Below are 17160 nucleotides of genomic sequence, written 5' to 3'. Positions count from 1 at the left end.
GCAAAACAAGATACGACGTGGAATCGGAATTTGGCTGTGCTATGACGTGTTAGGAACCGATTTGGGATGTTTCGTGTGTAATCCAACAGATCGATCATCTCTACCGTTACGCAAATGGCCAATCCTGAAGCATCGTGTGGGGCTCCAGGGGTCTGCGATGGTGCTGCAGGGTCCTGTTCTTACCTTGCAAATATGCCCCACTGACGTCACTATGCGACGTCGCCACACACCGACTGACATCACAATCCAAGCTTGCTCGAGGTGGAACAAAGTTCCAGCAACCAAGGGAGAACGGAGATTCGAGGTTGTCCAGAAACGGCACTACATCGTGGGGTCCAGGTCAGGGCATTTTGATCAATAATGGATTAATAAAACGTCATCACGCTCACCAGATCCGGTTTGGGATGACTCACTATGCGAGATGACTGTGGCTGTCCTTGCAACCGCGGCCACGGCACTTTTCAGTTTTTCGCTGTTCCACTTTGATCGCGCCGGAATGGATGCGTGACTGCTAAGCGAGACTTTTTTTCTTTCTTTTTTTCTTCTAAGTTTTATAACGTGTCAATGAAATGTATTGATGATATCGTTATATGGATGCAAGGCTGGACCTAATGGAAAGCGTACATCATTTTGTTTCGCATCATATAGCGCATTGAACTTTGGCGTGGAAGTTGATTGGGAATATATGGAATAATTATGTATTATAGCTTAATAGGATATAAACAACAAAAATGGCTTTTGGCAAGGTGGTTATTCATATTTGGAGGACAGTAAATACCCGGGAGCGGCGTACTCAAATTGTAATACTGCTTATCTGACTATATAGAGTTCCAAAGGAATGTAAAAAGAGTATTGAATTTGCACACTACACGAATAGTTTACTAGTATCAGGTAATATCTAATTACCATAAAAACGAATAATAACATATATATATACCGCACTCGAAGGACTGAACCCAATTGTTATAAAGTTTTTTTAAGTTGTTTTTTTTCGTATTTTGAATAGCTGTCCTCTTCATGGATCTTGCTGAACAAATAGTGCTCTTGCATCACCTTTAAGAGGTACTTCCAACAACGGCATCTCTTGCTCGATGATACAAGGGCTGAATGCCGGTCCATGCCTCAAACTGTAGGAGCGTATTAGTATAAAGACAAAAGAGCATAGCGGAATGCAAGAATACGAGGTTAGAATATTCATATATACATACCTGATACCAACCTTGCGATGCAAGAACTTCAAGCCCGGGGATAACGGCCCATGTGCCAATACTCTCGGCCATTTGCACGATTTGGGTATGATGAGGCTTATAAGCCATTTCCAAAAGGACACGTTTCACTCTGGATACGGCGGACAGTGACAGGAGGGTGAACACAACGTCTTTAACTCCATTGTCAATTGGCTGATCCGCAGGAATGGTGCTGATGATGACCGAAGGAGAATGAGTGAAATCAGCCGCCTGAGCCGGTTCTGTGATTGCATTGACGTTATAGTCCCTAGGAAATTCCGACGCCAGTGTGTTGACTTTATGTGCATCACGTCCGACGACATAAATGGTTTCAAATCCCATAAAATGCAAAGCATAGATTGCTGCACGTGTTGTGCCTCCGGACCCTATGACAGCTGCTGACTCATTCTTTATAGGGTTGATAACACCTGCCTCCGATAACGTATAAACCATGCCCTTCCAGTCGGTGTTGTCGCCCAAAAGACGACGTTTGTTTGATGGAATGTCGTGATTGAGAGGAATGATAGTATTAACGGCCCCAATCGTCTGCGCTGCTGGTGTTAGCTCATCAACCAACGCTATTACGTCTCTCTTCAGGGGGATAGTAACAGAAGCGCCTCCGAAACTTTCGCTATGAAGGACTTCATCAAGGTTCTCAGTCGAACTGGTTTCATGGAGATGATATTCGTGTGGTAGTCCGGTGATGCCGAAGAGAGTGTTGTGGAGGGCTGGTGACCTAGACTGAGAAATGGGACTCCCAAAGAGATAGAATTCTCGCTTTTTGATCTGACCAAGGAGTGCACGACCTTGACGGATCTCAGCGGCCGACAGTTGACCTGGCGCTGCCTTGTAGGGCAAATCCGGGTGCGATACCGGTGTCAAGAATCCGTTCAGAATTCGACTTAATTGACCCGCAGCGCCCATGTTGATGGCGATAATTGGTGTTTTGTGATCAGCCATCATCCTTGACTTAAAATTCGCTAAATCGAAATTGTCTTCGATACTCTTGGCATTGCCAACTAGCTTTATCACATTCCCGTATTGCAGGGCTCGATTGTAAAACGGAATCCACGACGCATTTTTCCAGGACAAAGATCCAGCAGGGTCATGGTGAGAACTGACAATGAGAGTGTTTCTTCGGGTCTCTGTCAATTCCTGAAGGATTTCATCGCTGGATGTGACTTCGACATCAAGATATTCCACGCCAAGTCTCAACGCCAGCCGATACAGGTCATGTCGGTGATCATTGGCCGCATCTGGAAATCGTCCACCTTGTGAAACTGTTCTGACAGTAAATATGATGGGTAGTTTTGAAACAAATCGTAGCAATGAAAGCTGCTCTGTCACCGCTTCAAGAGACCAGTTATCTAGGAGATCGACTCGAATCTCAATCGCATCTGACCCGACACTAGCACTGCTGATCGCGTGCAAGTTTTCGTTCAGTTTGGGAACAGTTAAGGATACAAAAAAGCTTTCATCCTTCTTGGCAATATTTTTCACACAACTATTCCCAACAGTAATAGATGTTATGAATCTCTTGAAGTCATCCGGTATGCTGTTAGACTCAGTGTTGGGCGCCGAATGAGGACTGTAATAGATATGGTTGCAGCACACCTCGTACCAGGCTTTGCGGCGCTCATAAACCTGACGTATTTCTGTTGTGTATGCTGGCCGAGTGGTGTCTCTCATCAGATATTCGATGACCTGATCTATATTTCGATGAACGAGAACTACCATGCCGCCACTGTTACAATAGTTCTGTAGCAACTCTCTCGCCTTGGGCATCTCCACAATTCCGCCTCCACAGGATAAAACATGGCACTCGGGCATGTTCTCGGCTACGTCTTGTAGCAGATCTAGTTCATCTTGGCGAAAGCCATCCCACCCTTTGGGACTGTTGATAATCTCTGGTATGGTCTTGCCCGAGCGATGTTCAAGCTCTTCATCCAGGTCGATAAACTTCCAGTCAAGTAATTTGGCCATCCATCGGCCGGCCGTGGTCTTCCCAGCACCCCTCATACCAATAACAAAGACGGAGCGCTTGGCGTGAAGCCTCCGAGTAGAGGCATGCTTGACACCGCTAGTGCTATCTGTAATATCGGAGCCGTCTAATTTGACTTTAAAAGATTGTGCAAGCGTATCCCACCATCCGGGCCAGGTCTTGCCAACACATTCCCTTTCAGTGATAATGGTCGACCCAGGAGCCACGACAGAGAGCACACTAAGGCTCATGGCAACGCGATGATCGTCGTAGCAGTGAATGCCAACATTGGGGGTCTGTATATCAGATAACGACTTGCCCGAAATTTTAATCCCATCGTCCAGTTCGGTGCACGTGATGCCGAATTTAGCCAGTTGCTCCTTCATTGCCGCAATTCTGTTGCATTCTTTAACACGTTGGTTGGCAATTCCTGTGATTTGGGTTTCGCCATTTGCAACTGCAGCCAGGACTGAGGCAGTTAGGAATGCATCCGTCATTGGCTCCATGTCCACCTGTGGCAGTGGCTTCAGCTGTCCAGTAATCGGGCCAGTAACCGTCGTACTGTGCTCGTCTTGTTGGACGGAGCAGCCCATCGGTCGCAGGACATCTATCGCAAACCTGGCATCCCCTTGGAGAGAAACTGATCCAATGTTTGGAATCGTACAAGTAGTCCCCGTGATGGCTGCGACAGCTAGTGGGTACGTGGCAGAGCTGGCGTCGCTCTCGATAATATAATCCGAAGGGTTTTTATACGCACCCAGCGGGATGTGATACGTGTCCATATCTGTTGTAGACTTCGTAACAGATATTCCAAAACTGCTCATCATCGAGATGGTCATATCGATGTATGGTTGTGAGATAGGTTTTCCGCCAACAAGGCGCAGAGTAACAGGACTTTTGGCATAAGGAGCTGCCATAAGGATGGATGAAACATACTGAGAGGATACTGTTGCAGCCAATTCGATCATGCCGCCTTGGAATCCTCCTGTGGAATGAACTCGAATAGGCAAGCTTTTCTCCTGCTCTAGGTATTCGATCTGAGCGCCGTTCTGGCGCAAGGCATCTACCAGCGGCCCAATTGGCCGCACCTTCATTCTGGCGTTGCCTGTCAAGACAGTCGAATTTGAGCCCTGTGTTGAAGAACACAATGTCAGGACAGTCGTAAGGAATCGGGACGCGGTGCCAGCATTGCCGATGTACAGGTCCTCTCTGCTGGCACTCAGCTTACCGCCATTTCCTGTCACCTCGAGGATTTCTCCAGCATCATGCCAGGAATAAGAAGCCCCGCCAAGTTGTTTAATGGCCGACAACATAAACTCGGTGTCATCAGAGTGTAGAAGATTTTTGATTTTGCAAGGACCGGAACCTAAAGCAGCGAGAATAAGCGCCCGGTTAGAAATACTCTTAGATCCAGGAGGTGTCACGGTAACCTTCAGGCCGTTAGGCATGCCAGGCGTAACGCGGATTGAAGCGGAGAGAATTGTTCTGATGTCTGAATCAGCCACAACACTGGCTTTGGGCTCAAATGTCCGCCCTATTTGTGACAGCAAGACAATCTTCTTTCGATCACCGTCGTTTTTCTTGTCCACCGACATCTTTTCCAGAAGTGTATCGATGCGGCACTCTTTCCCCGCTGTAAGTTTCATCACTCTCTTGTCCTTAAGCGATGTAGGTAGCCCATATGAAGCAATGCATTTAGATAATCTCGACACTGCGTGGGGTCGCAAGATACCAAGAAAACGGGCCAGTTCAGCTTCTTTGACCATGCCAATTGCAACGGCCTCGCCGTGGAGAAGCTGGGGTGTCAAAATAGCCTCGATTGCGTGGCCAATGGAATGCCCAAAATTGAGCAGGTTTCTCAGGCCTCCTTCTCGCTCGTCAGCGGATACAACCTCTGCCTTCACCCGTGCAGACCCGACCACAATACGCGTGAGAGTATCTTTGATGGGGAGCAGGCGGTCCAAGCCCTTGGACCGGACGCATGCCAGGATATCCGCAGCAGATTGTTCCAATATGGTGAATTCATCCTCGTTCCAAATGGCTGCCGTCTTGATCACCTCAGCCATTCCATTGATGAATTCACGAACAGGAAGAGTCTTCATAAAGGCCAGATCGATGTATATTCTTTTTGGCTGCCAGAATGCACCAACCAGATTCTTCCCCATTGGAGTATCGATTGCTGTTTTGCCGCCAATTGACGAATCTACCATGGCCAATAGGGTAGTTGGGACTTGGACAAATCGAACTCCTCTCATAAATGTAGCAGCTACGTAGCCAATCATGTCGCCTATGACGCCGCCTCCTAGAGCAATTATGACAGTATCTCTGGTACATTTTTGGGACAACATCCAATCTTCGATCTCGGCTTTCGTCTCTCGACTTTTCGATGCTTCACCGGGCGGGATGGCGTACGTGAGCAACCTGGCGTTGTCGGCTAGCTGTTGGGATTGGAACCAGGCTTGGAAAGGCGGCACATATATGTCGTGAAGGTTTGTATCGGTGATAAGAACATAAGTCGACGATTGCACGTGATTGACTAGATCAGTGGCTATGAATTCCGGCCACAGGCCATAATCCGCGACAATGCTATCCTGGCCGAGGATAGATATCTTTTGGGGAGAGCCCATATCGACAGTCGACATTTTGATGCGACGACAAGCGCAGCTGTTTGAACAACTGCTGCCGGTCCAAGTACTAACTGTCGGAGAGCGATGGTTAGGGGCTGGTAATGAGTAGGACAGAGTCAATGATGGATTCGAGGGTATTTTCGGTGGTGATTTACGACAGCGTGGACGGAACTCAATCGGACAAACCCATCAACTACCCAGTGGGCTGGAGCCCCATTTTTAAATTGTCAATTGTGGTTGATTAAGGCTGGTATGTGGGAGCCGATGTCGGCTAGCGTGATTCACCTCCAACCCCCGGCAAAATGAAGAAATCTGGGTTCGAAAGTTGGTGATCAGGGCAAATACATACGACTGTTCACGGCTTCAGTGGCTGGATTCTTTTTGAAAATTTCATGACGGTCGCTAATGCATTATGGACCATGTGTAAATAAAGACCAGGATACAAGCTCCACAGTCGCCTGATTAACAGTATGTACACTTCGATCACATAACAATGAGCTGCGATGAGGTTAGCTTTGCTGTAGAAGGTTGCGGCCTGTCTTCATCCTACCTCGATCAGCTTTTCCGTAAGCTCAAAACATTCCCCCTTTGCATCCTCTACTGTACTCTGTTTGGGTATTTTCCACAACCCGCCAAATCCCATTTCAGTAAGCTGGCTATTTAATGACTGCATGGAGCCCATTGCTTGGGCATATTTCTGATCGGACGCAAGCGTTCGAAGTAGTACATGAGCAGCTTCTAAGGCCGCCGATTCCTGGCTGTGCAGCAGCACATCGTCCAAAACGGACGGTAAGGCCCCACATCTACATGAATGTTAGCGTGATTATGACAACAAAGTCTACCGCGGTGGGCTTACAGGCTCGTGAAGACGAATGGTCTGGCTTCGGCGAGGGAGTTGAGCCAGTGAAGGCTGCGTGCTTGTGCAGCATCCTCCAGGGAATGGAAATCGACAAGCTCCATGGCTGAAATTAAAAGGAGGTCCTTATCTTTCATGTTGTCGACGCCCTGCACGCCACGGCTGTCCAGAATATCAGAAATGGCTTCCGGCTTCAGGTCGGACCACCACAAGCTGTCCATGAAATCTTCCTGCATGCCACGGGCTAGCAGGAGAGCCAGGTAAGGGGACCCATGAATGGCATGATTCGGACTGCCTGGGGCGGGATCCTCAGATCGAGATGTCATCTCTAAGAATGAAGACAGAACCTGAATTGCGGTTGGTCTGGTTGCTGTGTCTGTGAGACCTCGGACGAGACAGGCACAAACCGCAAAGTGGAAGGTATCTTCTTCAAAACGAATCCCGTAGGCATCATCCAATGGCAAAGCGGCATCTTCTAACTGGCCTCGACATTGAAGGAGGAGAGGGACCATTCTATCTCCTCTCACATTGCCAATTGTGCCAATGTTCGTCAAAATGGCACCCAGAAATTGCGCTGCGCAGTTGAAGATGGCAGCTGGTACAAGACGCACAAGTGACATAGCCAACCAGAACAATTGAAGGCCATATCTCGAGGAGGATGGTAACTTGGCCATCATCTTGGACAAGGATGTAATAATGGAAACTAGCATTTCACTATTTCCATCCTCACCAAACTGGCTAACGCTATTTCGGAGGGCTACCAGGACTTGGTATAGTAGATCATCGTCCACTTCTTCCCTTGCCAGATATCCCATTACTGCAAATGCCCTTGGCTGAACTGCAGGGTTGTTTTGGAATGCTGTACTAGCCACGAGACTCATCCATCGAGCACGCCAGGCGTTGGCAATATCCATTGACGGAGCGGCTATCAAGCAGACCTCAAACAATACAGACGTAAGATTCTCCGTTGAGGCCAGAGCTGGGCCTGAGTCAAAAGACGTCGACACTGAGGCCCCGTCCCTTGCCAACAACGTTGGAGCAGTGAAAATGTCTCCTCTGGTGTCGCCAAAGACGTCCAAAATTGATCGCAGCCGGACCAGTTTTGCGTCATCTATACTGAATGAAGCGCATATTGCATGAATTGAGTTAATCAGCAATTTGTAAACAAGCAATCGTACCTCGCTTCCCCCGGTGTTAGCCAACATTGTGACGACGTGGAAAATTTCTGGAAGAAACATTTGGGATTGCACTCGACTGTCAAAAGACAAGCCTAGGCAAAATTGAAGCAGGATGCAGATTTCTTCCCAGACAGAATTGTCCTGGAGTAAGCGAGTCGGGCGTAGCGATGACCTGTTAAGAGCCTTGCGGAGGCGAGAAATGATTCTAGCCCGCAAGGTAACAGTGCCAAGTCCAACCATGACCGAAGACAGTATTTCTAAAGTGTCTGCCCCGTTTCCGTAACTAAGCGCGGCCTTGATAAGCTCATCCGTAAAAATTTCAAGGAGCAGCTCATCTTGTGCAATACATGGCCAGATGTATTTTTCCAGACAATATGTCAAGTTTTGGTCCAACACAGATATGTCTATCAGCTTTCGTAGAAGGGATGCAACTTTGTCTCGTCCTTTGTCCCCGTCTACCTCAACAACTAGAACTGCTGTGCGAAGGCCGGGAAGCCAAGGCGCCACATATTCCAAGCTAAGGGGTTTTTGTTCGTCAGGAATACTATCCCAGCTTACAAAAAACTCGGTCAGGAAGTCCGATGTGAGTTGGGGTTCGGCTTGAGCTAATTCTCGACTGATATCTACGATAAATCGTGTCGGCTCAAGAGGAACAGCCAAATCTATCAGGCACGTAAGTATGTATATGGAAGACAAGCGAATGATGGCTAGCTCGTGTTACCTCGATTGCAAACCAGTCGCCCGGAAACACCGAAGTCGAAAGATCGGCACAATGCTCCGAGGAGGTTATAAGAGGCTAACCGAAGGACATGATATGGGCTTGACAGGTTGGTAAGTGCCAAATTGAGCATGGTCCCTGGGACATCTTGTGGTCTGACGAGCCTTTCAACGGGTTTTACCATTCTGCTGTCCTTGCCGTGTATTGTCTTGGCTCCACGAATAGTCTGAAGAATGTCCGCTCTCTTGGAGCTGGTAAAGAACATGACAATCTTACCCCCATCAGCTCTCAGTCCAAAGTTAGAATCGTCCTCTGCTTGTGGGGTTGAGGCTTCTTCTATGTCACTAAGGCGGAAAATATCATTGATGACACTGCTAAGGCGAAGACCAGATAGTACTTCTTGCTTCTTAACGGTGGTTATTTGAAGAAATTGGCTGCCAACTTTGATCACGACCTCAACTTTCCCTTTGGACTTTGATAATCTTGTGATGGTCTGAAACATGTATCGGGTTTCTGTGACCACGCTTATAGTTTCTTTGGGAAGATGGAGTTGACTCAAATGGAAATGGACCTGCAGATCCTGTAAACTTCCGATCAAGTAGTATTCTACATTATCCGGATGAAAGACACTCGAATCGTCGCGAGTAGAGTTGCGAAGGAGTCGCCGGAAACACCTCCTACAATAAAACAGAATTAGAAACTGACTGTCAAGTGGGCTGGTAAAGGCAGTATATACTTACTTGAAAGCGCTATTCATGTTGTATATGTATATTCGGGAAAGGTTTCGAGACAGCTCGGAAGGTGTTAGGAGATCTAGCTTGGAAAAAAACTCATCGGAAGGCTCGCTTCGTCCATTATAACACGTTGCATCAATGAACAGCCCGAATGGCTCGTGCCAGAGTCGGCTGGCTATCTGAGATTGATGTTAGCACAGTAACGCCATGGTCAAAATATGCACGATGAGCTTCTCTTATATGCAGCAATGGAAGCGACTTACTTTTAGATAACAATATAAAAGTGTATCATAATCGATGCTTTCGTTTTCGATATGCCGTAATATAACGCACACTATAGAAAGACCGTCCTAAACCGCTGATGAGCAGAAGAAGCTCCAGGAGTTGGAGAGGACGGTGAATACCTTGCTTTCACCGCCGTCATACACCGCCCGAGAGGTCAAAAAAGACTCCGCACTTCTAAAAGCATTTCGTAACATGAAGTTTTGAAATCTTGAGTACAAAGGCGGCGTATTGCAGGATATCTGAGGCCTATTCCAAGAGATTGCAAGGGGCGGCGGCCCGAGATTGCTGATGAGATCCCGGAGTGGTTCAAAGACTGACGGTGGTGTCCGGGCAATCTCCACCGGGGTTCGTAGATGTTCTTTCCTTTCTCTTGAAACAAGGGTCTGACGCAAATGATCCCAGTGATCATACAGAAATCGGTGCAGTGATACGCATGAGCCGAAGTCAAACATGTCAATCGCCGGGGGAGCTACATCAGCCTGCCTCGTGGACACCTACAAAAATGTTAGAACAGTTGACACATATCGCAAGACACGCAATAATTTTCTTACGGAGATGTCCCGCAGGAATCCAGTGACCAAATGTATGTTCTGGACAAGGAAGGGGTTCAAGGGAAACATGTAAGGCTCTTTTGTTCCAAAAAGAACGTTATTGGCCAGGTTTTGGATGATTTTTGCGATGAGTAACAGTCCCCGTCTCATTTCCTTGGTCGGTGCCACTGACACGAGGCCTTCAGCTTCGGGTGCTACAATGGCAGGACAGAAAAAGCGGAGGAATACAAAAGCTCCCACGGCAGTATACTTTGCATTGGGAAAGCGAGGAAGAACAGCATCAGATATCTACAAGCTGGCATAAGTCATCGTGCACCGGCTTGTTGTGTTACTAGTCTTCTAGAGGTCAGTACTCACGATGCTGCATATCCTTCGAAATGAGCTCGGAACATTTGATGTTGAAGCGCATATGTCGTCCATAAACACCTTAGCCACGATCTGAAGTTGCGCAGCATTCTTTTGCAATTCGCCGGGAGTGCTCACCCTGGCTGGGTCTAGTTCTAAGTCTAGGTCGTTCGATGTCAGCATGAGCCTCTCGAGAACTTTTTGCAGCGTCGTCCTTAAATATGATGCTCCTTTCCATTTTGCATATACAGACAGCATCTTTGTAGCGACGCAAGTTCTCCGCAAAATTTCGGTTTCGTTCTCTGAGTCGGGATTAGCTGAAGTTGGGCGCATTTGCTGCGGATGAAACGAACCTGTTTGCTCTACTTCTTGGCGAATCAGAGCCTCGAATAATTCGAAAGTGAGCCCGCGTTGCTCAAAGACGGTAAGGAGGCATATCGTGAGCTCATCAACTTCCGAAGCTGGGCAAATAGCACTCATTGATACCGAAAGCGATAGATCGGTTGTCAGTAACTTTTTTTTTTAAAAAAAAAGTGAGCTTACATACTGTGGCAAGGCCTGACAGGGTAATGATTGACAGTTGGACCTACATTTAAAAGTTCAACATATTTATCACTGACAGCTGCATCAGTCAACGAGCTGAATTCTGTTCCTTGCGTAAGAATGTTACATAGCACACGGACAAATGCAGCGCGTATATCAACGTTTTCATGATAGCCGATATTTAGAGAGTGCTTCAAGCCAACATCAATGTTCGCACTGAGCAAATTGGAAAGGATAGTGATAACCATATCGGCATTCGAGAGGCCTTCCTCGCGATTGCCCATCAGGGGCAGTTCTTGTCTGCTCATTTCCTGCGTCTCGTAGTTGAGAAGCGACAAGAAGCGGTTGAAATATGTATGAAACATTTGTGACTTGAGTTCACTCATCCCAGCATCCGATTGGCTATCAGCTGGCTGCAGCGGGAGGCGAAAGGTGAGATCACCAAGTGTCCTGAGGCAAGCCTTGTCGAGGTCCTTTTGTACACGCCGAAATTCATCCTGTCTAGGGCCATTGCCCAATTGTTCTTGTTTCAAAGCATGCGGCCGAGCTATCCAACCAAATATATATTCTAGCAGCTGGTTTCTAATGCGAATGTCGTCTCGCAAGTTGAGGTGTTCCTTGCGTTTTGTGACTGCTTCGCACAAATGACAAATCTTGACTTTGACACGCAGCGTTGCCACTCCATCCAATGCGCCATCCAAGAATTTCGCAAAACTCAATGTAAGAACTCCGGGGTGGACTGATGAAATAGAACCCAAATCAGATGGACTTTCGAGCTTCTCAACCATGATCTTGAGCAAAGACGCAGCTTGTTCGGCAAATATCACCTCATTCTCCTGGCCTTTATCAGGGGATGCGAGAACCCCGGCTAGCAAAACTTCCAGTTCTGACTCCAGAGCCTTAAAAAGCGGCGCGTACAAGATCGAAGAAACCTCGGTGGATAAGACCTCTCGCATTGCCTCACGTACTTTGATGTTATTGCAACCCAGAAGTTGGATGCTGAGTCTTAGAAACCTTGACAGGAGAGGCTCTTCATGATGTTCGGAGGATACCCGATCAATCCAGTTCAAGTCTCCAATTGCCTCATCCAATTTGGTGGCGTATCCATAGGTGCATATGCCACCCAATGATGCTAAAAAACCTGATAGATTTCGCCACTCTGATAGCATTCTATCGTCTACACCGTCTGCCGTAGCCAGAGAAACCTCCTTGGACAGGTGAATCCATTGTCTGAAGGCAGTTTCCCAAGCGTCCACGATGCCTTGCGTTGGCAGTCGAATTTGTCTAAGAAATCCCCGCATTCTCTTCTGAAAGGCGACAAGACCGGTAAAATGGAAAGCTGGCGAAGAAAGTTCCTGATAAACGAGTTGGTTGCGATAAGTTGAAGAAAGCAGCTTTGCAGAGTCAGTATATTCACCGACATGCGTACATTCGTCCACCAAGAGGCCGATACAGATAGTAGCCAGTTGACACACGGCAATATTGGGAGAACAAATAGATATCAACAAAGTTGTTTCCAGTTTCGAAGCCGCCAGATGAATATCCGGCACATCCATGGGAAGATGGGACAAAATCTAGGGGGAATGTCAACTCGAGTCTGTTATGGAAAGCAGGGAGGTGTGTTGACGAACTGGCATGCCTTTGAGAAGCGCCGACCTTGCGCCTAAAAACTCCCGAAGTTGCGTTATGGTGGAAAGGCTGATGTCCTTTTCAATTTCCCCGCATAGCTCAAGAAGGATTGACGAACTGCGTCGCTGTTCAGCATCATCGAACGATAGTTACGGTACCCCCAGGGCTGTGGACGATTGGAGTTGCTCACCTTCGAATCCAGAGGTTTTGTCCCAGTTCTTCAGTTGCGCCACAATATTCAAGTTGAGAGGTGCCCACCGAGTCTTTGTTCATAATGAAGAGCTTATTCGCAACCTTTGTGGCTAGCTGACGAATGGATTGATCCCGAGAAAGGACGCAAAATAAAAATGGCTTAAGAAATGCCATGCCTGCGGTCTCACCAGACAAATCCCGAAGCAGAGGGCCAGGAGAGGCATAGAAATAGCGAAGAATTTCCAAAATTTTACGGCTGCCATCTTGTGACAACTCATGTCTTGCTTTAAAGAAGTTCATATATTCGGACTGCAATTCTTTATTAGTACTTTTTATTGCTGTATTATTGAACTTGGTTTTATCATACCTCAAATTCAGATCGGATTAGAACAAGAACACTTGTCTGTAGTGCTGTATACTTGGCCGTTTCGGACCGTCGCGCAAGTCGCGCAAAATATGAACATGCTTGAATGACAGCGATCTTGAAAGAGTTCGGCGCAGGTGGGGAAATACATGCTTTCGTAAGTGTTTCAACGCTGCCGTCTAATCCAAGATGAGCGAGACTAACAAAAGCTCCTGTGATCATATCCTGGTCAAACTGTGGTGTTGCAATGTTGGACTGGGAAAGGCTGAACACGGATTCTCGGATTTCATCTTGCACATCCATAGCATAACTGACCAAGGCAGAATCGCTCTCAGCCTCAAAATGTCTAGCTGCTCGAAGAAGGCTTACTAGGCAGTACGCTGCTCGTTCATTCCCATTCCGAAGGCCTTTTCTGAGGCTATCCAAAAAGGACACCTTCTTGATCAGGTTATTACTCTTCGCTTCCCTCAAGTTGCTTGCTACCTCAAAAACGTCAGGAAGCAACAATAGGAGGGTGATCTGCAGCGGGTATAAGACTGCTCTCCGACGACCATGGTCTATTCCTGTCTGTGTCATGTCGAACAGAGTGTCGCCACCACCGTCTAATCTCCTTTGCCGTGAGTGTAATCGAACGAATTCATCAGGGCTTCTATCAATCCAACGAGTGACGAGGAGCGGAAGAATCACAGCTATTGTACCCTGACAGGATTTGCGAAAGTGTAAGTAGCTGGAGCATATTTCTTGAACGAGGTGCCCCAACTTAGCGCTGTCAATCCAGAAGAAGGATAGCAGCCTCAATGTCACAAGAGCTGGAGCATCGACATCTTGAGTATGCCCCTGATTCGCTAAACTTCCTTCGGGGAATACTGTGGTTCGGATATTGTATATAGTATTCCTGACATAATCGAACGCAACAGGCCAGCTTGAAGCCGACACGTATTCGACGATCACTTTGATGTGAGCATCGAATTCTACCAGACATTCGGCAAGACATTCAGCCTCTATTATCTGCTTGCTGGCGTTCTGTGCCGTTATCCCATCAGATCGAGGCACACAAAAGTTACGCTCCGATACTTGATCCAGGAGTGTTTGAGCAGGTAATATATAATCGTCCGGGATAGGTTCCAAGAGTTGTGTCAATGCATCGAATATTCGGCTAACTAGATTCTTCCCAAGGCGATTATTCGGATCAGTCGAATTGTTCTTCCCATCCCAATTTGCGGTACAGCTGTCAGCAGCAAGTGACAGAATGTAAAGCTCTGATTGTAGAACATGTGATGGGTGAAAAGCCACAGAGGCAAATGGCCGCGCTAGATGCTCGAGAAGACCTAGGAGTGATTCAATGACAATATTGATCGCATTCCTACTCAAATCTACCAACGTGGCTCTCGATATCTTGAGTATATCATCCTCACAGATCGGATGGCCGGTCGAGCCAGTATGATGTGGTAACTAGGAGGAGCAGGCACCACCAGGTCAGCGCTTTTCTCAGCTGCATCGTGATACTATGGTTTCTTACCCGCAACGCAATTCTGTCAACCAGGCACCCGACTAGTACAGAAGCATCGCTATTCATAGTTGCCATAATACCGCGCCTGTGCACGAAGACATGACGATTTGAAGAACCATGAGAGAGAGCCATAGAGCTTGAAGCTTCGAAGATTGGTGGTGGGGTGGGCATACGCCGCCGACCAACAGCCGGCCCGGTACGGCTCTGCCAATTTTTTTTTTTTTTAAAAAAAAACAAATAATAAAATAAATTTGGTCCTGGTGATTAACTAGCCTTTTTTTTATTATAATTTAATAAAATAAATTTGATTTTTATCAAGTTGTTAATATTAATTTGGGTTCAACGCATCGTGATGTACATGGCTTATTTAGCCTATTTACACTTGAACATTGGTTTCAATTTAGCGTAGGCGCCGCGGTCAAAAAAAAATTAATTAAAAAGCCAGCTTGATTTCATAAGTAAATAATATTTAGTTGTTGTTAAAAAAAATTAATTAAAAAGCCAGCTTAGTTAAAATAATATTTAGTTGTTTTTTATTATTTTACTTTTGCTTAAGGGGTTTTTTTTAGGGGGTATTACTGCCAATTAAAAAATTATTGCGCTTGTATAAAACCCCGCCAGCGGTTCAAAAAGAAAAAAGTTATTCATTTTTTTTTATCATGATACATTTCTTTAATTATTCTTTTTTTTTTCCCTATAGGCGTTTTGGTTATATATATTAAATTGCCACTCTACCACATTTTTTTTTTTTAAATGATTGCACTTTCTCTATTTTGTAGACTGCAAAAAACTACGCGTATTATTTACAGTACCTAAATTGAGGTCGGTACGTATCTTTGTGGATTAACAACACAACAACATGCGCACGCCGCCCCCGGCTTACGCGAGGGCTTCCGTGACGTTGCTATCGGACCTAGTTTCCTTTATTGCGGAGTGTCAAATCCAAATCTGACAGCTGCTTCAAGGACCATGGAGAAACGTACTCCTCTAACAGATGTTGGATCGCTTGATGCGTCAAACCACGAGACTCCTTCTCAGACACTAACGCCTCCTCCGTACTCAGGCCCGTCGTCTTCTGGAACCGAGGGACAAGTCGACGATGGGATTCCGACGGAGCCTTTGAAAGGTATACTTCGATATCCAGGACTGCCTAAACTGGACTATAAGCTTTATTCGCCTCCCTTATTTAAGCTTTCAAGTGACTCAATCACCTTGTCCTCAAAGGCGGAATATTTGTCTTCAAACGCTGCGGCACTTGTGTCACTGATTCGTGCACAATCGACGGTACCCCCCAAGCCCCAGATTCATGTTCGGGGCAGTCGTGGTCGCCGGATTGATTTCGACATCAAGCTCAACCTTATGACCCTGTTAGTGCCTGATGACGAAAGGCTGCGCATGGACTATATTCGCTGCGTTGGGGAAGGCGAGTTGGCACATCGTGGAGGAGCTCGACCGGATGTGCTCCCAGAAGTTGGTGAAGGTGGACTGGAAGAATGGTGTCGACGATTTGTTCAGGACACAGCTACAGTGAAAACATTTTCTCTGGATCGTGTTGTTGCAAATCTTGATGTGGGCTGGATAGAAGGTCAACTACGGAGCCTCATTGCAACTCTCAAATATCGAGGTGCTGTTGACGTGACTTTCCTCGTCACTCACAGCCGCGTGTTGGTACAAAATCCCGACAGGGTGAATCAGTTCTTCACCAACGTCACCAGTCTGTTTTCAGGTAAGAACAAGTATGAGGTGATCAAGTCAGTGTGGCCATTTGCGACGACGAAGAATGGTGAACCAGGGCGAAGATGCATCGTTCAGAGCGAGGAAGTGTGGTGGAGAGAATGGAAAGACCCTATTCGATATGCCATCTCACAAAAGCGGCAGGGCTGGGTCACAGTTGAGGACAAGCTAGAAGCAGTCATGGAAGGCAAAGGCAACCAGACCGAGTCTGTTGATTGGGGTCCTGACCAGTACGGGACATCTTGAAGAGAGGTGGCAATGCCTGTTGAAGGCAAGAAGAGCAGCAGTGCTGTATTGTATGTATTATAAGGCTTGCATGGCATGGCATGGTTCATATTGCTACATACTTAAGTATGTATTCTAATGAGGTGGTGCGCAATGCAGCAGGATACAGCAGCAGGCAAGCGACATATATCTGCGTAATGTATAAAGAGTAATCTTGTTATCGTCATACGCGCGCGGTCCCTGATTCTGGTGACAGTCTCCTGGCTCATCAGCATAATAAGACGGCTCATTGGATTTTTACTAATTGAAGGCCTGTCTTGTGATAGTAGTTCAACTGCTTTCACCAGAACCAGGACCCGCGCGTGTGGAAGTTGGTTACGTGACTCTTGCTCGGTATAAGTTGACCCCGCTGACTCAGTTGGCCAGGCCCCCCGGGCTCTATGTCACAGGGAGAGAGAGGTC

General features: G+C 46.9%; 3 protein-coding genes across 3 annotated transcripts; 1 reads left to right on the top strand and 2 right to left on the bottom strand.

Moving 5' to 3' along the window:
* Window positions 1-1055: 1055 nt before the first annotated feature.
* ARO1 (Pentafunctional AROM polypeptide) lies at window positions 1056-5849 on the bottom strand (the record flags this gene model as incomplete). Its single annotated transcript, XM_014694236.1, has 2 exons — window positions 1056-1127; window positions 1209-5849. The coding sequence occupies 2 exons, from the start codon at window positions 5847-5849 to the stop codon at window positions 1056-1058; spliced, it is 4713 nt and encodes a 1570-aa protein (XP_014549722.1).
* A 468-nt stretch (window positions 5850-6317) lies between these two features.
* Nf1 (Neurofibromin) lies at window positions 6318-13805 on the bottom strand (the record flags this gene model as incomplete). Its single annotated transcript, XM_066129639.1, has 14 exons — window positions 6318-6332; window positions 6385-6637; window positions 6691-8530; window positions 8590-9263; window positions 9327-9499; window positions 9584-9670; window positions 9725-10099; window positions 10157-10444; window positions 10514-10803; window positions 10855-11014; window positions 11092-12618; window positions 12676-12790; window positions 12864-13174; window positions 13233-13805. The coding sequence occupies 14 exons, from the start codon at window positions 13803-13805 to the stop codon at window positions 6318-6320; spliced, it is 6681 nt and encodes a 2226-aa protein (XP_065985755.1).
* Window positions 13806-15708: 1903 nt separating this feature from the next.
* Window positions 15709-16719, top strand: G6M90_00g007840 (uncharacterized protein; the record flags this gene model as incomplete). The annotated part of the gene is made up of 1 exon (XM_014694238.1): window positions 15709-16719. One exon carries the CDS (start codon window positions 15709-15711, stop codon window positions 16717-16719), a length of 1011 nt encoding a protein of 336 aa, XP_014549724.1.
* Between the last annotated feature and the right edge of the window lie 441 nt (window positions 16720-17160).

This window comes from Metarhizium brunneum, chromosome 1 (genome assembly GCF_013426205.1).
Source record: "Metarhizium brunneum chromosome 1, complete sequence".
Classification (NCBI taxonomy): Eukaryota; Fungi; Ascomycota; class Sordariomycetes; order Hypocreales; family Clavicipitaceae; genus Metarhizium; species Metarhizium brunneum.
This window is presented reverse-complemented; position numbering and strand designations above follow the sequence as displayed.